Source organism: Silurus meridionalis, chromosome 22 (genome assembly GCF_014805685.1).
Source record: "Silurus meridionalis isolate SWU-2019-XX chromosome 22, ASM1480568v1, whole genome shotgun sequence".
NCBI lineage: Eukaryota > Metazoa > Chordata > Actinopteri > Siluriformes > Siluridae > Silurus > Silurus meridionalis.
In genome coordinates this window covers 1,919,302-1,941,409 of record NC_060905.1, presented here as the reverse complement: position 1 = coordinate 1,941,409, position 22,108 = coordinate 1,919,302, and the positions used below count along the sequence as shown (strand labels likewise).

The following is a 22,108-nucleotide window of genomic DNA, read 5'->3' as shown; positions in this document are numbered from 1 at the left end:
GTTGTATTTTCTGAGCAGCCAATCGGGTTTATATTTCACGGCAAGTCATATTCTGTATATAACTACAGTATGTTTGTGACAAATAAACAAATCTTGAATCTTGTATTATAACAATAAAAATCTAATTGTAATATCTCTCTATATCACTTCTTAACATCGGAGAAAAAAACTAAATGCCATTCTACAGGCTAGTTTGACCTCTGCTTTGCGTAACCTGAACCGAGTTCATATTTTACATGTTGTAAAGCAATTAAGGCCTGATAAATGCTCGCTAAACAGGTCCTGAGTAGTTCTGTACGTAATTACATCAGGGTTGCCAAATCTGCGTGAGAAAACGTTCCTAATAGCTAAAGATCATGTTCATACAGGAACACAGGGAAATGAAACAGCTGCACATCTGCATACGTTCAAAAGTTGGATTTTTTAAAAACCTGCATTAGATGTTTTTCTTCTCATTTGGACCAATGCATCGTACGATATGAAAAAAGTCTCAGTAATACACATAGACACGTGTTTGTCTCTGTATATCTAATCTTTGGCTCTTAAAAACACACACAGTGACACCCAATGACCTTATTGACATCAACCAAATAAACACAGGCTGTCGCGGGGCATGTCTGGTTATCTGTGTGTGCGTCCATCTGTTTGTCTGTCACACACACACACACACGCACACACACACACACACACACACACACACACACACACACACACACACACACACAGGGGCCATGGAAAACTCTTTACACACTGCACTGCTCTGACAGTACTGTAGTTGTGTGTCACATGGTCAGCGGTAGAAAGTAACGAATGACATTTTCTCGCATTAGTGTAATTGAGTAGTTTTTTTTTTTACTTCTACTTAAGTATGTTTTGTTTGAAGTATTTGAAGTACTTTACTAAATTAGAAATCATATTTGGTACAGAGTAAAAAAAATGTTGTTTTGCACCAGGGTTGGAAATTAACGAGGACTTGGGGCAAAATGATCAATGCACAAAAAGTCCTATGGAATGAATGAAAAGTGTTACATTTTCGAGGAGATCTGCTGATGTTGCATTTGGTTAAAGAGCATTACAGTGTTACCAATCACACTGGAAATCCTGGAGTTGAATTCTGAATCTGCATTTGCATAAATGTTCATAAATGGCATTATAACACTGCATATTCACATTAGACTCAAGTCTTGAACTGTAGTGTTAATATTTTATTTTATTTTATTTTTTTGCTTTATTGCCCTTTTTGAACCACACCCCTCCCCCCACTGTTAAAAAATTAATTTTTATTTTAAAATAAACTACTTTTACTCGAGTCGATTTTTAGACTGGCAACTTTACTTGTACTTAAATTAAATTTCATTGAAGTAACAGTAACTTTTACTTGAGCAGAATATTTTGTTACTCTTTTCACCTCTGCACCAGGTTTACATTGAAGTTTTAATCGTATTTCTTTAACTCTGTTTTACACGTGTTCTGATTGGTGCTTGGTGTATCTATTGATCACCAACATACAGTTCAGCATCAGTTCAACATCAAACAGAACATTTAGAGAGGAATAAATGACTTGAACTCGACACAACACACGTGACCTCATTTACACGTTTTTATCACGATTAATAATTTTAATAGATATCAGTGTTTGAGTCATAAATATCATTTTATTAATAGATCAGTGTGCTGAGAGTCATATTCGAGTCTTTACACATAAGCTGAGGTGATAAAGGAAAGAATCTTGTGATAAAAATGATAACAGGAACATTATTAATTTGGATACTTATGTACATTTGAAGGCAAATATTTTTGTACTTTTACTCAACTAAAAATGTAAAGGGAGCATTTTTACTTTTAAGGGAGTCATATTTTACAGAGTACAAGCTTTGTGTTCTAAACAGACACTTCACCCAGGAGAAGAGAAGTTCTAGAAGACTTGCTCACAATGTCTAAATTCACATCAGGATTTTTGTAACGATGCTAAAAGGGAACGTTTAAAAGCTTCATACAATTAACTAAGTGTTTGAGCCTCTTGTTTATGCTCTAGGCAGAGTTTAGAGCTCATGGACTCTCTGAATCTCAGATACGTTGATTATTTTAAAAAATAGGCCTGAGAGCAAAATAACATGACCTTGAATGTTATTTATCTTTTTCCCATAGAGACAGTCTCCCTCTGGATAACATGATTCCATGCACCCTGTTGATAGGGTCGGGGTGAAATGCAGTCCAGGACAGATTTCTTGTCCTTAAAGAGTGCAGGAATGACAGTATTCTTACAGGAGGTCATATATCCTGTACTGTATTTTGCGCTGAAAAGAGAGCTGATGCAGGAAGCTGATGCAGGGGTATTTGTGTAAAGCATAAACAGAAAAGGCTTAGAATAGATCCTTGAGGGTCACCTGTGATTAAACTCACGATTTTCCACTGTTTAGTGTGTGTACAGACCTGCTGACCCTGAAAAGGAAGAATGCGTAGTCATGGCATTGGGTGGGACGAGGAAGGGTTGAAACACAGTTAATTTTCCACAAGGTCCTTACAGAAAGCACTTGTCTGAGGTTGAATTTGTCACATATTCAGTATATACAGGGTTTTCCAGTACCCTGGTACCCACCAAGGACACATTTCTCTTTCCCAGTTATGATAGAGATGTGTTCTGATGATACCATAACAACTTGAAAATATGGTAAGTCCAGACAGACCCAGGAGTCTTGAAGAATGGTGACCAGTCTGGTATAGTATACATTAAATAGTTAATAATTTAACAAATACAAAAGGAGAGAGACAAGAGCTAAAATCAGGAAACAGAAACGGCCGCTGGCCGCTGGCGAGAGTAAGGAACATCACACCCTGGCAGCGTCCCAATATAACATGAAAAAATTAAAATACTTTTTTTTTCTGCAGTAACATCAAAATTGTTTTCAATATTTTGTATCGAAATCGCCATTGTAAGTTCGGAAAATCTAAACGCAAATATCAGGGACTACCTGCACATTTAAAGTGCTTTTAAAACTGAATCTGACGAGCAGAACTGGGTTTCAAACGTCACCGCTCCGCACTGCTTGGAAAAAAAGGGACGCAAAACAGAGTTAATGTCTCGAGTCGCCAGAATGGAAACACTAAGCACTAAACCTTCAAGCTGTCGAATTGATGAGGTGGAATGTTTAAGCTTGGCGAGAAGAACCAAAATGAAGTAAGGGCCAGCGTTCTCCAAAGCTAATGTGAAGGTGTCCAACAAAAACACTGAGGTTGATGTGATGTGATTGATGAGGTGTATGGCATAATATTCCATTTACTACTACTTCTACAACTACTCTTCTTCTTCTTCTTCTTCTTCTTCTTCTTCTTCTTGCACATTAACTGTGTTTGCCCTTGATGCTGAACCTGGCCTTAAAATAGATACGTAAAGATATAACTTACAACAGGTTCTTACTCTTAAGGATATTCTTCTATCTGACGTACAAGAAATTAAAAGATATAAAGAGCTCAGAAGGATCCAAGCCTCCATCACAGTTTCACATCCCTTATCCTGGTCTAGGAACATGATGTTTCTAAAGCTAGGACGGTTTTCTGAATGTAAACAGAGTACCGCTGGGCTGAATTCGCTGGATTTGCGTCATGCTCCTGGGGTTTGAGGTTTACGTAAGAGTGTGTCTCTTTATTAGATGTTCGTTCACGATAACAGAGCTCCGTGATTCCTAACAGCTCCTAACTGAGCTCATCAGATTCATCCATCTTTCACTCTTTCTGCCTCCTCCACAGGTTTTTTCCAGCTAATCAGTTCACATTGGGGCGTCTGGCTCAAATTCAGTTCAGCACCACGGCCAGAGTGAATCATGTCCATAATGATGATGAAATAAGCTGCTTCTGTTTGTTGTTTGCAGAAACCTGAACATGCTTCTTTCTGCGTAGAACTGATTTGTTCGTTTTTGCAAAAAACATGAGTACCAGGAATTCACATCTGGTATGAATTTTGAAGTGTAACAGAGAAAACCTGGACGAATAAATGCTGAAGGACAAGAAAAAATCAGAAATGACCTTCAGTTTAGATTATGATGATGATGATGATGATGATGATGATGATGATGATAGAGTTGGTGGTGATGATGATGCTGCTGATGGTGGTTGTGATGTTGGTGGTGATTATGATGATGATGAAGATGATGAAGATAAAGATGATGATGGTGGTGGTGATTATGAAGATGATGATGGTGGTGGTGATTATGATGATGATGATGATGATGATGATGATGGTGGTGGTGATGGTGGTGAAAGAGATCATGATGGTGATGGCAGTAACAACAATGACGGTGGTACTGATGGTGGTGATTGTGAAAGTGATGATGATGGTGGTGGTGTTGACGATAATGATGATGATGATGATGATGATGATGATGATGGTGAGATAGTTAACAGGTCTTCATACATTAATAAATAAAACATGTGGGTAATGAAGTTAGACCTTTGCCATTGTAATGAGCAACAATTGGTATGTAACTAGTAAAAGTGAGAAGGTTAAATAGGAATCTCTCTCAAAAGCCTCTGGTTCTCTCAAAGGTCTCCCAAATTCTTAAACAAATTAGTTTTGGCTAAAATCTTTTACCCGAAAATCCAGGTTTGTTTGACCTTACAACAAACCCCGTTGACTCTGTGAGTCTCTGGTCTCTGGTGAGAATTCTGCGAGACACTAAACAAGCTAAAAAGGCGAAGCCCGAGAGAGATGAAAGCTGCAGACAGTCTCCATGGAAATCACACGATGACCTTTTCTACCTGTGTCTGAATGAGGAGCCATGTGCTGGAGGAAAGATCCATCAAAGCCTCCACTGAGGTCACTTTGGATGAAATACGTTAGCATCAGTGGCTGCTCTGAGGCCAGAGCTCAAACATGCATGCAATCAAGAAATCCTTGAAAAGCAACAATGTGTTCTTCATGTTATCGTTCATTGAAGACGAAGACCAAATGCAAAATTAAGCGAGGCACATGATGTCTGAAGAGGTAATCGGGGATAAACTAGTGTCTACATCCAGCACATACCGAGGAAATAAACAACTAGCTTTCATTATATCTTCAGCTCATCTCTCCATCTGTCCTTTATTTGGTTTAAATAACTGCACATAAAGGAGTAGAGTCTTCATTCAGAATAGTTAGTTTGATGTTAATCCTGCACAGAGACGTTAACGCTCAGGGGGTTTGAAGGTGAACAGTGGAACAGTGTAGGATGCTGGACCGTGTGTGTGCAGCACTGAATCTTAACCGTAAACAATCCAGATGAAGGTGATGGTCTGCTGAGTTTGGAAGCAAAAGTGTGGGGATAGAAGAAAAGCTCATTGAAAAACTAACTGCTTTAACGTCTCCAACATCACGTTTCACTTTCATCACCTTACACTTCCATCACCTTACACTTCCATCACCTTACACTTCCATCACCTTACACTCCCTTTACCTTACACTCCCTTTACCTTACACTTCCTTTACCTTACACTCCCTTTACCTTAGACTCCCTTTACCTTACACTCCCTTTACCTTAGACTCCCTTCACCTTACACTTCCTTCATGTTACACTTCCATCACGATACACTTCCATCACCTTACACTCCCTTCACCTTACACTCCCTTCACCTTACACTTCCTTCACCTTACACTTCCTTCATGTTACACTTCCATCACCTTACACTTCCGTCCCGTCACACTTCTGTCACCTTACACTGCCTTCATATCACACTTCTGTCATGTTACACTTTATTCACTGTACACTTTTGTCATGTTACTCTTAAAATCTCCTGTCCAAATCTCACCTCTCTCAAAATCTCCTGTCCAGAACCCATCTGTCCCTGAATCTCCTGTCCCCAAACTCAGAAACATTTTCTCTGTAAATATTACACCAATGTACCTCCATCACCATGACAACAAGTCCATGTTTTCTCTCCATGTGTTCGTTTAAAACTGGTTTATTGTGAAGGCTTAGATTAGATTAGGAAAAATGTCCCTGCAGAGACACAACGAGACAGAGAGAGAGAGACAGAGAGAGAGAGAGAGAGAGAGAGACAGAGAGAGAGAGAGAGAGACAGAGAGAGAGAGAGAGAGAGAGAGAGAGAGAGAGAGAGAGAGAGAGAGAGAGAGAGAGAGAAAGAGACACAAATCTGTCTATCAGCAGTATTCCCTCGTCAGCTGACACCCAGCCTGTTTTTTACTTTCCCATCATGCTGTTCTTTCCCTCAGTGACCTCCAGCGGCTTTGACACCCCCCTCCTCCTGCCAAGCCCCCCATCCCTGACCCTCCGCATATGACAACTTCCAAGTCAGGTTGCCATCACAACAACAACAACAACAACAACCTTTAGGATGGAGCCTCAGCATCAATAATTTCTCTCTAACACAACGATCCTGATGGTTTTCATTGATTTCAATGTCATACTTTTTATCTGTTTATAGTTACATTCAAATTGTGTCCATACATCATTCATATTCCTGTTTACGGCTCACATTTAGGTCTTAGTTTTCTATAACAGCAGCTCTGACAGTAGTGCAGGATTATATGAACACTCATATTGCATTGTTTCTATAGTTGTTTCTAAAAATACACGTAGCAGTGGAACTAAAGGTGTGGCCAGTATCATCTGATTTACCTGCACTGATCGAGAATTCTTGCTACCTTATACAATGTATGGTCAAAAATATTCGGACACACAACTTTTGTTCAGTCAGTCTCGTCTCTCTGGTTCCTTCCCGTCCCGTCCCGTCCGTCCGTCCCGTCCGTCCGTCCTGTCCTTCCCTTCCCTTCCCTTCTCTTCTATTCCTCTTCCTCTTCCCATCCCTTTCCTTACCTTTCCTTTCCTTTTCTTTCCTTTCCTTTCCTTTCCTTTCCTTTCCTTTCCTTTCCTTTCCTTTCCTTTCCTTTCCTTCTTTTCTTCTTCCCCTACCATCTCCTCTTTTTCTTTTCTTTTCTTTCCCTTCCCATTCTTTTTCTTCCTCTTCCCATCCCTTCCCTTTCCTTTCCTTCCCTTATTTTATTCTTCCCTTCCCATTTCTTCTCCTTTCTTTCTCTTCCCATCCCTTTTCTTCCCTTCCCTTCCCTTCTGTTCTGGTGGACTACAGATGCTGTAACATGAATTTTTTCTCTTTACTTGAACTAGGAGACCCAAAACTGTTCCAGCTTGACACAAAAGCCAGTTTCATGAAAATATACATTGATATGGATTAAGAAGAAGATAATTGTGGACAAAATGTGGATATTGGAACACCTGATTTTCCAGCTATATGTGGTTCTTCATAACATATACCTCCACCAGACTGTAGGAGAAAACCTTGGAGGGACACAATTGTATAGGAGGTAACATGAAAGTTTTCCTTTACTTCAGCTAGGAGATCCAAAACTGTTCCAGCATGACAGAAACTGCACATGAAGATCTGCTACAGAGCTCCCTATTGAACAACACTGGCCGCACCCTAGGCCTCCGCACCTCACCTACATCAGTACCTTTACTACCGCCCTTGTAGCTGAAAGAGCACAAATCTCCACCAAATCTAGTGGACCATCTTCTAAGAATAGTGAAGCTTTTCATAACAGCAAATGTGGAATGGGATGTTCATAGCAATGCACATACCGATGTTATGGTCAGGTGTCCACAGAAATGTGTCTCCAAAAGCGGTGTATTTTAAAGAGTGTTTTCATTCCAAATCCCTATTCTTATCACAAAAACACACACTCTGTCTTTACATCCAATCCCATGTCAGCCAACTAAAGGACTGTGTCAGACTGTGTTGTGTGTGCTTCAGGAAGTGTTAGGAAATCATTCCGCACGCTCGTACACTCGTACAAACTTTCCTTCCTTCTTTAATAATCAGACGAGTGAGATAAGAGTTGCTGTTGTCTGAGTATAAATACACAGATCAGGAACAAAGAGCAGCTCAAGGACATGCTGGTAAAGCAAGTTCATTAGTACTAGTGAGGTTCCACTCCAACACACATACACACACACACACACACACACACACACACACACACACTAAGCTATTTAGTTACTGATTCACTAAACTATTAAACCCAAACCTGTTCCAGCCCCTTCTTTAGAGCTCTAACCCTATTGGGATGAATTCTCAATGCTGACTGCACCCCAGGCCTCCTCACCATACCTCCATCCTGCAGTTCCTGACTTTACCACCCTTGTTTCTGAAGGAATCTCACCCAAAATCTAGTGGAACATCTTCCCTTAAGAGTGAAGCTTATTATAAGAGAAAAAGGAGAACTTTTGGCACTACAGTCTACTAATCAGACACACCTACAGAGATTAAAGAGGAAAGAAAGCAGTAGCTCAGTGGATAAAATGTTGGCCTTCTGAATAGAAAGTCATGAGTTCTAATCCCAGCACCTCCAAGCTGGAACCTTAACCCTCAATTGCTGTGAGACAACTGTAAGTCGCTCTGGATAAAAATGTCTCTGAAAAAAAATGGCATAAAAGTTTTCGTTGTTTCTGATTGTAGCCTTGACTGGTCATTTTTTTAAACTTTTCGGTTGTTATTATGAAAGCTGCCTCAACCTGCACCTTCGTGTTCATCCACTGCCTTTTAAATGACATCTAAAATCCCTGATTTACACTGTGTTCCACGGCCGAGGAACAGCGACGTGGGTGAGAACCAGATGCCCTCACGGCAGACTGCGGCGTTCTGATGTCGCATTTATGGATCCGTCGGCGCCGTTAATGATATGTTCTCCTCCTGTAAGTGACGATCCTGTGGTCTCAGAGCGAGCCTGATTACACTGCTGTAGATGAAACACAACGTCTGTTTCCTTTATTTTTCATGTTTGTAATATCAGAGCCGTGGTGAGACGTGTTAATTGCGCTTTCTGCTTCGAAGGACAATTACTGCACCATTAGCGGCCGGGTAAAAACCTCAGAGAGGGAGCTTATTAGTGTGCCTGAGAGACCGTTCAAAAAAAGAGAGAAAGAAATAGAGAGAGAGTTTGCAACAACGAGTAAAAGAAAGGAGTGTGGGTGTCTGCATAGAGATATGCAGCTGCACACACCATGTCCTGCTGAGAGCTCCATCAGGAACGTGGCCCAGGGACATCAGTAGAGCAACAGTGAAAGACATAATGATGATTTGATGAAAAAGATTGTACATGGTAAAGAAAAATGTTAAGGGCATTGCTCAGGGGCCCAAGAATGGTTGCTTGGCAACATCGGGGCTTGAAACCCCAACCTTCCGATCAGTAACCAGAGCCTTAACCACTGAGCTACCACTTCCCCGAAATGTACACATAGCTGGAGTCAGGTAGGGCTAGGTGACAGCTTGTCAGTGCTGGGGCTTGAACAGCCCCTTAAGAACTTGCACTTTGGATTGGAAGTTCAAATCCTAGCACCCTCAAGATGCCACTGTTGAGCCCTTAAACAAGGCCCTTAAACCTCAACTAAACCTTAAAACTCAACTTGGCCGACCTCCTCACCATGTCTAGCTTTTCTTCAAAATGTATTTTTGAAAACAGAGTACGGAAAAAAGCTGACGCTATTCTTGGCCAACGAGCTGCCCTGTGAGGCGTATTTAAAATCTGATTGGTTAAAGAAACAGACCGGTTGCTAATATTCTGTATTATAAAAAGTCCAGCAGTACTGACTCTGAAGGCTCTGGGCAGATTAGATTGATATGGCAGCACATAGAGGCTGAAATCTGATTGGACAAAAAATCGAACATCCACATACACGTACTGGAAGCAGTGCAGCCGAGAGAAACGCTACGACATGAAGAGAATAAACTGTCAATTGTAAACTGTAAATTAATACAATTTAATGGAACAAATATTAGAATTTAGGTTGTAAATGTAGGTCAGTGCTTCTGATAGTGTTTAGGCAGCAGAGAAGGCTTTACTGGCACTGACTGCCTGACACTGGTGCTTTTCAGGTGAAGCAGCTTCTGGAGGAAGGAGTTTTAGGCTTTGTGGGTTCTCAGTCATTTAACAGTGGCTTGGCAATGCTGCGGCTTGAACCCCCGACCTTATGATCAGTAACCTGTAAAGGCTTCACTTACACTTGTGACCTTGCGGTAGATCTGAGCTGCGTTTTGGCACTCCGAGTATGGATATTCCGACGTGGTCATCTCCAACATGCACATTCCAAAGGCATAAACGTCCACCGCCTCATCGTACTTCTCCTCGTACATCTCTGGAGCCATGAACTCAGGAGTGCCTATGAGCGAGAGAGAGAGAGAGAGAGAGAGAGAGAGAGAGAGAGAGAGAGAGAGAGAGCAACTAATGAGAGAAAATAGCATGATGTTAATTAAAGGGCCTTAGTCAGGGCCTTTAAAAAAAAACACCTTCATTTGCCACTTTACTAAGAGACATCCTAGAGATGTGGATACAACTCGCTAGAGTGTTAGCTTCTATTTGATATTGTCCATCACATCCTACTACAGCGCCCCCAATGTTTCAATATTATTGCACCTTGTGAATCGGTTTCTGAAGATGGTCACAAGTACAAGGTGCTCCAGAATACATGAAGGGAAGTGGGAGCTTGGTGGTCAAGCTGTCCACCTTTGCATCAGCAGATCTTGAGTTCAAATCCTGGAACCACCAATCTGCTACTCGTAGGCCCTAATTCGAGTTTTTTAAACTAATTTTGTAACAGTCCAACAGATGCACAGTCACAGGGAGCACCGATCATAAGTCGGTGTGCCAAAAGACATCATCATGTGTACATCGGGAGCTGAGCAACTGGTGCTATTCTCAACTTCACCCTCTGCGCAAAGATGAAGATGATCTAGCTCAAAGGTGGCCGTTTTGACACCATTGTGGAGATCCAGCTTCAAAAAGAAAAGTTCCAGGACACGTTCCAGAAAAGGCAGTAACACAAGGGGCACTGTTTGGTTGTGCAAGGGGACTATTTTAAAGGTGATGGTGTGGAAACATAGCTAAATATAAAGTACTTTCTTGTAAACAGAGGGAGTCTCTAAACATTTTTATACCACCTTGTACGATAATGACAATATTAAAATAATAATAATAATAATAATAGTAATAGTAATAATAATAGTAATAATAATCTGTCTTGCAGGCAGTTGTTAGTGTATGACGTCACATCACCTGGTCCTCACAGTGGCCTACATTCCTTTGCAGATATCAGCAGAACAGTATGAGATATCAGAATTGATCTGGTTTAAGCACAAACAAATGAGATGAGCTCATAATGTTTTTAGCAAAGATGAATCAATTAGCTACAAAGAGATTGAAGTCTGGGTGTTTAATGATCTGTAGTGGAATTGAATACGTTGTTGCCTGGATTCGTTTTATTCGAACCCTGCAGAGACAACCATTCCAACTGTAGTTTTTTATACCAAAGAAGTATTACTGATGTGTGTAAGCACCTCGAACTGGATCTTCTTGTGATGGCAGAATTTTTGCTATTTAGACAATGTGCATATATCAAAAAACCAGTCAGTGGTGTCCAGATATGCAGATACAGTTGTGTTCAAAATTATTCAACCCCCACTGAAATTGATTGTTTTGGTCGGTTTGACATTGATTATGATCATTCAGTCATCCTGCTTACAATTAAATCAAAGAGGCACGTGTAGGTCAGACAAATATAACATAACATTTATAATGAAATAACCACAAATGTCTTTTCTGAGCTCACATCATTATCAGTTTTATTCAACCCCCAAGTGACATTCAATCTTAGTACTTAGTACAACATCCTTTTACAGTTATAACAGCTTTTAAACGTGAAGCATAGCTTGACACAAGTGTCTTGCAGCGATCTACGGGTATCTTCGCCCATTCATCATGGGCAAAAGCCTCCAGTTCAGTCACATTCTTAGGCTTGCGCACTGCAACTGCTTTCTTTAAGTCCCACCAGAGGTTCTCAATCGGATTTAAGTCTGGTGACTGCGATGGCCACTTCAAAATGTTCCAGCCTTTAATCTGCAACCATGCTCTAGTGGACTTGGAGGTATGCTTGGGATCATTGTCCTGTTGAAAGGTCCAACGTCTTCCAAGCCTCAGGTTTGTGACGGACTGCATCACATTGTCATCCAATATCTCCTGGTACTGAAGAGAATTCATGGTACCTTGCACGCTGAAGCTTCCCAGTACCTGCAGAAGCAAAACAGCCCCAAAGCATGATTGACCCCCCGCCATGCTTCACAGTAGGCAAGGTGTTCTTTTCTTCATAGGCCTTGTTCTTCCTCCTCCAAACATAGCGTTGATCCATGGGCCCAAACAGTTCTAATTTTGTTTCATCAGTCCACAGAACACTATCCCAAAACTTCTGTGGTTTGTCCACATGACTTTTGGCATACTGCAGTCGACTCTTCTTATTCTTTGGGGACAGCAAGGGGTGCGCCTGGGAGTTCTGGCATGGAGGCCTTCATTACGCAGGGTGCGCCGTATTGTCTGAGCAGAAACTTCAGTACCCACATCTGACAAATCTTTTCTCAGTTCCTCAGCAGTCACACGGGGACTTTTCTCCACTCTACGCTTCAGGAAGCGCACAGCAGTCAGTCAGCATCTTCTTTCTGCCACGACCAGGTAGCGTTTCAACAGTGCCCTTTGCCTTAGATTTGCGAATGATGCTTCCTATGGTGTCTCTTGGCATGTTTAACATCTTTGCAATCGTCTTATAGCCATTGCCCTTCCTGTGAAGAGTAATCACCTGTTCTCTTGTCTTCCTGGACCATTCTCTTGACCTCACCATGTTTGTAACCACACCAGTAAATGTCTAGAAGGAGCTGAGTATCACAGTCATTTTAAAGCTGCCTAATTGGTGCTTATTAGGCTTTATTGCTGCTCCCTGATATCCACAGGTGTTTTCAATACCTGATTGAAAACACTTCATTGAACCTCTGTTCTTCAGAGTGGTAGTCTTTAAGGGGTTGAATAATTATGTCAATGAAGAATTCACAAAAGAAACATTTACTACTGTATTACAAAACTAATTGATGTCATTTTAGTTGCATATGGTTCTTTAAGAAGTCCTTGTAGGATTTCATTCTGAATACAATTACAAATGTACACTAAATTCCCTAAAACCATTTACAGCATTGGGGGTTGAATAATTTTGAACACAACTGTATAAAACAGGCTTGCAGGTATGTCAGGAGAAATGGTAATTAAAAATCCTGCAGTAGCTCCAGAGTCTGAGACTGTTTCAGCACGTTTCAGAGTAGAGACACAGCCAATCCTGATTCCAACACCGAGGTATTCAGATAAAATATAAAAATGCAATAAAAAAGAGCTCAATAATGGAAATTGAGCCCAGCAGAAGGAAAAAAGCCAGATCTCATCCACCTCCTCCTACACCCCTAAGCCCACACCCCTAGCTTGTTGCATGTACTTTTACAGCACAGTGAAATTCTTTCTTCACATATTCTATTCGGAGCACAGGGTCAGCCATGATATAGGTTACGGACCTTGCTTAGGAGCCCAACAGTGGCAGCTTGACAATGCTGGGGTTTTAACCCCCCCCACCATAGGATTAGTAACTCAGAGTGGCAGCTTGGCAGTGCTGGAGCTTGAACACCTGACCTTATGATCAATAACCCAGAGTGGCAGTGCTGAGGCTTGAATCCTTGACCTTATAATCAATAACCTAGAGTGGCAGTTTGGCAGTACTGAAGCTTGAATCCCTGACCTTATGATCAGTAACCCAGAGTGGCAGTTTGGCAGTACTGGGGCTTGAACACCTGACCTTATGATCAGTAACCTAGAGCCTTAACAACTGAACCCCCACTATTAGCCTGACTTTACCCATTCGGGAGAAGCTGGATGGGGTCTTCCCAAGGGCAATTTTTGTATTTAAGAACTCTGAGGTGGCATCAACACAGGAATCGGATTAAAGGTCAGGTGGGACGTATAAAATTAGCATCCAAATGTCAGAATCAAGCATCAAGGCCCACAATAATGGAAATCCAGCAGTGTGTCTGCTGACGTCTTTAAATCTAATCTCTGTCTGGCAGTGTGCTGGCGTAAATACGGCATAGGCTCAAACATACGCTCCGGTCGGTCAGGAGCTGAGGCGGTGAAGGTGATGTTTACAGTAATAACTGTGAAGGTCAATTTCTGCGTACACAGAACTAACAATGTTTCCATGCTGAGCGACAAATCCGGTTCCTCTCACTACACTAAAAATGAGCTATGAAAACGTGACAAAACGCTGACACGGTGTTTATGAGGACACAGCAAATAAATGGTGACATTTTGCGCCTTTTCGCTTTCATTTCTAAATGAAACATCCTTTAACTATTCCAAACGTGTCTCATTCTGTAATTTATTTATCAAATCTATAAAACTCATGACCCTAACATTTGACAGTTCTGTGCAAAACCAAACACACAAATTCACTCACTCACCGATTACACTCTTGGCAAATGAGGCGCTCTTAAGCGTAGCCAGACCCAAGTCTCCGATCTTGACCGAGCCGGTGGGACCCGTGATGAAGATATTATCACACTTGAGGTCTCGGTGGATGATGGGTGGAGTCCGTGTGTGCAGGAAGTGCAGGCCTTTCAGGATCTGTTGACTCCAACGCTGTAGGAGTTTCAGCTTCATCTCTTTAAAACGCTTTAGGTATCTGAGTGGGAGCAAAACAAAGAGGTGAATGAATTAATAAATGAATAAATAAAAGTAGGTTTGTGTGTGTGTGTGTGTGTGTGTGTGTGTGTGTGTTTGTGTGTGTTACGTTTTGAGTGTTCCGGACGTCATCAGTTCAGTAACCAGGATAATACACTTGTGGCCCTTAACGGTGGACTTCCATGAGTCGTAGAAGCGAACAATGTTGGGGTGCTGCAGCCCCTTCAGCATCTCCACCTCCTCACTGAAACGCTGACGCTCTGCTTTGCTCAGCCGCCGCGTCTGACCACAAAAACAGATGACAGACACTGACGTGAGCGTTCACGCTTCTGATATCACTTGTGTTTTATAAGAGCGAGGTATATGATTAAAATTCAGGAGGTCAGTGATGCTAAAGCTAATATTTCTAATGTTATGGGTACAGTGGTGGAGGTTATGGAGGTTATGCCCAGTCAGCAAACAAATTTGGCCCAGATTTGGCATTCATCTGGCACAGCTGGCATTCATCCGGCACTGGCATACAGCATGTGGGTCAAACATGGCCAGGTTTGGCAGAGGTGGTATACCGATTTTAAGGCGGCTCACAAGACATGGGCCAGATGTCATTTTGGGTATTTAACTTGGCTGAGACTTGGGCTAGTTATGGCCCATGTGTGGCCCTTGTCTGGAATCCAGACCTGGTCCACACTAGGACCATAATTCATTGCGGTATGTGGGCCAAGCAAAAGCGGGTTGTGTTAAAAGACATAAGTGTTAGCATAGTTAGTGTTAGCATAGTTAGTGTTAGTATGGTTAGTGTTAGCATGGTTAGTGTTAGCATGGTTAGTGTGAACATGGCTATTGTTACTATGGGTAGTCTTATCATGGTTATTGTTAGCATGGTTAATGTTAACGTAGTGTTTAAATGGTAAGTGTTTGCATGGTTAGTGTTAGCATGGTTGGTGTTAGCATGGTTAGAGTTAGCATGGTTAGGATTAAGGGTAATGCTATAGTGGTTATGGTTAAGATAATACAGGTTAAGATTAAGAGTTATTTCTTTTTTTTCACTCAGACCTGCAGCACTTCAGTTTTGTCAGCTCCATGAAAACCTCTATTTTTATTCTGCTTCACTTTTAGACACTTTGACACATAAAAGCATTTGCGTAATGAACACGCTTGAATCCCAAACGAAATATAAACATATATAAATGTAAAATATCTCCAAGCAGTTATTTCACAGCATTACACAATAATCCCATTAAGCTATTAAATGCTGAACTCTCCAGCAGAGCTTTCCAGCACGCCTGCCTTCCTCTCGCTCGTTACATAACAGCGATTTGAGCTGAGTGTTTTTCCTTTACAGGCTCTGGCACTGAGAGTTTGCTTTTTGTGGAGAGATTTAATGTGGGGTGACATGACGGCTCTGGAGAGTTTCCCACACACTTTTTTTATGAGAACCTCCTCACGTCTACGAACGCGGTGTGAGATTTCACAGGCCATGATGATCTGAATATGACAGACCAGGACACAACACGCCTCTCGGGGAACAGTCACAGTGATGGTAACCGGCGAGTAATCGAATCAGGTAACAGAGAGCGGAAGTTTGTGTGTAAAAAGGCATCCATGGGTTTGTTCACAGGCGATTTGCAGACAATAAAACAGAGATAATGAGAGAAAGTATAAACGGAGATGACAATCAGGCTTCAGTAAACATTATGACGTTGATGTGAGGCACAAGGATGTCATGGGAAAAGTTTTACTCTCAGTCATTGTCACATGTACATTACAGCATAGTGAGATTCTTATTTCACAGGGTCAGCTATGATACAGTGCCCCTGGAGCACAGAGGGTTAAGGGCCTTGCACAAGGGCCCAAGAGTAGCAGCTTGGCAATACTGGGACCTGAACCCACAACCTTCCCATCAAAAAACCCAGAGTCTAAACCACTGCACTACCACCTGAATGAATTCTTTGAAGGAACGTGATCATGCGTAGGAATTTGTAGTTGATGTAGACGACTTGAAACACCTCACAGAGTCATTTGTTCAGGTTGTGTCTGTAACATGAAACCTGAAATAGGCTCTTCACCGGAAGCAGAAACGTTTTGTACGTCTCGCAGATTTGTAAGTCTCAAGAAACGGAAATGAATCAACAAACTCAGCAAGGAGACATAATTTCCTGTCCAAAGCTACTTAAAAGACGAAAAATGTTGTACATGCGGGACCCAACACCAAAAGCTTAAGCGATTCTTCTGAATCTCCTTCAAATGAACGCTGAATGAGGTTAGATACAACTGAGTTAAACGATCCAATTTCATATTATCTTCACCCTGTAGTCATGGGAACTGTTAAAATTTTACAACAGCACCCCCTTATATACCACGGCCAGTACAAAGCGCCAATTTAGTACACAACCTTGTAACATAGTTTCGTCTTTTTGTTTATCTCTCAAATGTCCGTCTCAGCATTAAACATGTGAATGCCTTGAGGAGTTGTAGAAGTGCTACTTGTTCCTAGTACCTGAGGCAAAACTGTACGTCAAAGAGAGAGGAAAAGTTAAACAAAAACCGAAACACGAGCAAAATGCTGATCAAAGATGACACAGTGTAAAAAATCTGCTCAGAAAACATTATACCAGAGTGCGTTGCGGAAGGTAGACATGAGGTCCATGTAAATCAAAACCTTACAAGAGACAAAAAATAAAATAACAAAAATTGGAGGATGTCAAAATATATGAATTTCTAAAAAGATCTCAAGCAAGTAATATAAAGCGAGACATTAAAACCGAGACGACAATATAAACGGAGACATCCGAGAAAGCTTCCAGACTTTTCTTTTAAATCTAATATCTGAATGTTGAACATACTCATTTGCAGAAGCAACAGTTCCTACAGCCTGCTGGTAGAATATCTATTCAAACTGGCATTGACTCCACCCTGTACGAGGTGCCATCAAAAAGTTTGGTCACAGAACGAAGAGCGATTGTGAAATCTTGCGCGAAACCGGGAAAATCTGCCACAAAGTCATTTGATGTGATGTTTGACATGCGGCGATGCTGCAATGAGTCATCCGAGGTGTTTTGATCGCTATGTGCACTTCAAGAGCGGAAAAACTTCACTGGAAGACGAGGAGAGATCAGAAAGACCTTTAACAAGCTTAAACCTGGAAAATGTCGAAACCATTCAGCAACTCGTGCATGATGATCATCGGAGAAGGTCGGTGTTTGATGTGCTTCGTAAAGAAGACTTCCAGGACGTTGCAGGAAAGTGGGGGGCGCTGTAATGCTGTGCAAGGGGACTGTTTTTAAGGTGATAGTCTGTACGTGTAGATAAATAAAGTACTTTCTTGTAAACAGAAGTCTCAAAACGTTTTCACGCCACCTCATAAGTTGCGTCTTTACATATAAATGCAACACACTGTATTATTAGACGGTGATTGCGTTTCAGTGTAACGTGAGTGCAAAGTGGTGATGAAAGCGAAATGTTTAATGTGCTAATGATGAGCAAAGTCAGATTAACATCCCAAAGCCTGCTGACTGTTTTTCACTAAACGCATTCTATTTAACAGCAATGCAGTGATGTTTACAAATGTGTTGCCCCTCCCCCCATTACCACTCCCCACCAATCTGGCATTAAAAAGTCCTCTGATTATTCGATTATTATTCGATAATAACGCACACCGTGTGGATGCGAAAACAGTTGCTCTACTTGTTACTTTAATGAGCTGGAAAAGGAGCGAGTTTTGTAAACACAGAGGGTTTGTGTACAGTGTGTGCAGCAGAACATGGAGAACACAGCGTAGCATGCGGGTGAGCGGCGCCAAACCGCAGGACCACAAAAACTTGGCAAATCATAGTACAACCCTGAGCTTGTAATTACAGGATGGAAACACTGATGCATTGGTTCAATCTCATTTGAAGTACTGAGAGCTAATAGAGCGAGGAACCATGCCAAGAACATTTAAAGGTTTTCTTGGATTTTGAGGCACTGCTACACTGGCAGTCCAGAAAACAAGTTAAACACACCTGACCATAAGACTGGAATGCAGTCAGCAGAAAGAACTCATCTCAGAGGTGTTAGCGCAGTGGTTAAGGTGTTGGGCTTCTAATCAGAAGGTTGTGAGTTCAAATCCCAGCATCACCAAGCTACCACTGAAACTTCAACTGGTCAGTTATATAAATGAGATAGTTAAGATGATCTGGATAAGAGTGTCGACCGAATGCCATAAATGGAAATATAAAGGTAGGGTCAGAGGTCTACAGCAGGCTATTCAAGATCTTCCAAACCAACTCATGTAAAGCATGGACCTGCATCTCAACGAACCCGGCTTTGTGCACTTTGTGTCAAAACCAACTCGTTTGTCCAGAGAGTGTCGGTAAGAAAATAATGTCAACTACAAGATGAACATAATCAGGGCATTAAATGATTAATGGAAGGAGTCTCCAGTCTCAGCACTTTTGTCCAGCACAGGAACTTGCTTGATCAGGGACTTTCCACTACATTAAAGGTAACTCTAAACAGATAAAAACTATTGCACGCCATTCTTTTTTAAAAGAATGAAAGATCTATTTTAAGACAAAACTGCATTGCTGTTTAATCTGTGTGAGCTCCATAGTTGAGGCTCTGGATTAGTGATTGGAAGGTTGTGGGATCAAGCCCTGGTATCGCCAAACTGCCACTACTGGGCACTTGAACAAGGCCCTCAACCCTCTCAGGTACCCATGTAATGGAGGTGAGGAGGTCTGGGGTGCAGTCAGCGTTCACATTTATCCCATTGGTGTTCATCAGGGTTGAGGTCAGTGCTCTTGTGACCCCCTTGTGAATGTAATAGAAATCTGACAAGGCTCTTGCAACTTGTTTCTTTCAGGTTTATTTGTGTTTTCACACCTCGTTTGGCATCCGCTGCTTCACATCTCATGAAGTAAACATCTGACCTCAGGATGTTCTCAGAAGCTCCGAAGCATGAGCCTCTGAAACCCGATGATTGGTACCTCACTGTGTATTTGCTCTACTTACAACAACAACAACAACATGCACAAAAACACCTTCAACGTCAAAGCCGCTGGTTTTAAAACAGACAGGCCCGGTGTTTTACACACACACACACACACACACACACACACACACACACACACACACACACACACACACACACACACACACACACACACACACACACACACACACACAGGGACTTCAGAGCTAGCACTGAGCACTGAGCACTGAGCTGCGGTTAATGAATACGGAGGCTTTTTTGACAGACAGCCACAGGGAAAACCAACAGGGGCTGAAAAGTGAGAACATACCGTGCATGTGATCAAGCGTGTGTGTGTCTTTGTGTGTGTGCGTGAGTGTGTGAGTGAGTTGGAGGTTGAGAGCTTTCAGGGTTATCGGTCAAAGAGCAGCATGCCTATGCTATTTATAGACAAACCCAAAGGCAGCTGTGTGGAAGAGATCCTAAAGCTCTCACCTTTCTCCAGCTCTGTCTAACCTGGACTTCTATTAACAATCATACCGAATAGTATGTGTTGATTTATTGGCTAAACACACACACACACACACACACACACACACACACACACACACACACACAAAGGCTCATGTACAGAGCACATTTCATTACAGCCAGATGTTTGCCCCTTATCGGGAGTTGGATTTAAACATGTTGAAGAAGTACTCTACATTGTGTGTGTGTGTGTGTGTGTGTGTGTGTGTGTGTGTGTGTGTGTGTGTGTGTGTGTGATTACCACAAAGGCTTGAAAGCAAATGGACAGTTTATGCACAAAAGTCAAATGTATGTTGAAATCCAATGGAAACATGGAAGGAGCAAGGAATACGCTACATCTACAAACTAACCAAGGTGGAACACAACACAGGTGAACACAGTCAGATAACAAACCAATGACAGGACAGTGGATGAGATCTCTGATGGTGTATGGATGCGACAAAAACCTTCCTAAAACTGTAAATTAACCAGAACTACTTTTTTTAGCTGGAGGTGGTATAGATAGAAGGTTGTGATCTGGTGGTGTACAAATATAACAAAAACCTTCAGTAACCGGAACTACTCTTCCATAATCAGAAATCTGTGGTGTAGTCGCCTTGCTCCGATGGCGTATGGATATCATGAAACGGTATGAAATGTTTACATTTTTTTTTCCGATGCCGTGTGGATACCGCAAAATCTTCAGGAACGTGTAAAGTAACTACTTTTTCAGGAGGAGGAATCTGTATTGTGTCAATCTGAGAGTGTACAAATACGACAAGTCCTTCAAGAGAGTTGAAAGTTATTGGAAGTAGTTTTTCCTAAATAGTGTATGGACATGACAAAAAGTGTTCTTCTAAAAGTGTAAATGAACCAGATCTACTTTTTTAGTGGGAGGAATTTGCAGTGAAGTTTTGCATCTGTTAAGGTGTAGGAATACCACAAAACCTTCAGGGAAATGTAAAGTACCTGATATAAAGATTTACTGGAACTACTTTTTCCCTGATGGCGCAAGGGTCACTGTAAACACCTCCAAGAAAGTGTATGAACCACAACTATCTTGTGGTGTAGTTGTGTGACTATTATTGTGTAGGAATATCACAAAACCTTCTCCGGATCTACTTTTTTTTTTTTTGTTCAAATACCACTAAACCTACAAGAAAGTGGAAAGTTACCAGCACGATTTTTTCTCTGATGGCATAAGAATCCCGCAGAAGCCTCCAGAAAAGTGTAGCTGAACTAGAACTACTTTTTCTGATGAGCGGGCTGTGATCCAGCGCCTCTGACTGAAGCTGCTGTTCGGCAGGTGGTGGCCGGAGCTTCACGCTCCTGAACATAACTAGCCATTTAGCAAAGTGATTTGTGCTGACGTCACCTCGGAACGAGTCGCACTCACACACCTCCTGCCTTGACTCGACTCGACATCACACTGAGGCTCGATTGTTCAACGAGCACCCAGGACCGGGATCTCATCGCCGACCGGAGACCTTTTTAAAATGTTCTACAGAGGTTTGGGGCACATCTGGGAGGAAATACAGATGCAGAAATGTGTTTTTATATAAGACTAAGAGTTTTTCTGAAGATCAACTCGCCTCAGAGCCCCTGTCATAACACACACACACACACAGGCCTGTAATTACTGTTTACTGGATAATTCAATGCATTCCAGCATGTGTGTGTGTGTGTGTATGTGTGTGTGTGTGTGTGTGTGTGTGTGTGTGTGTGTATGTTTGTGTGTTGTAAATTGTGCGAGTCTCGATTTGGGACTCACCCACAGCAAAACATTACAAAAATGTTTTTATCTCAGAAGCCAAAGGAACAATTCTTTTCTTCTGAAACCTGAACTATGACAGACATCTTAATGACAGTTACAGGAACATAAAAGAGGACCTTTATGAAGGACAACGCCTACGACAGCAGCGATTGTTTTTCATGTGTCGTCTGGATTCGGCTCCATGTTGGCGACAGGTGAAAAGGGTTTAAGCCGACAGGAAAGACACACTAACTCCAACGAGCACCCTTCATAGCCGTGTTGAGCTGAAAAGCATCCCAGGATGCAGAACAGAAAGCCTGCACCTGGCACAGGTTCACTGATGAAGGTT

General features: G+C 41.8%; 1 protein-coding gene across 5 annotated transcripts in view; it reads right to left on the bottom strand.

The window, feature by feature from the left end:
• Positions 1 to 22,108, bottom strand: part of wnk4b (WNK lysine deficient protein kinase 4b) — a 66,608-nt gene that overhangs the window by 27,065 nt on the left and 17,435 nt on the right. For all 5 annotated transcript variants that reach the window (XM_046834545.1, XM_046834547.1, XM_046834549.1 and 2 more), the window contains exons 2-4: positions 14,655 to 14,827; positions 14,326 to 14,546; positions 10,009 to 10,166 (exon numbers count right to left, since the gene is read on the bottom strand). In XM_046834545.1, coding sequence (XP_046690501.1) covers positions 10,009 to 10,166; positions 14,326 to 14,546; positions 14,655 to 14,827 — 552 coding nt within the window. The remainder of the gene's footprint in view (positions 1 to 10,008; positions 10,167 to 14,325; positions 14,547 to 14,654; positions 14,828 to 22,108) is intronic.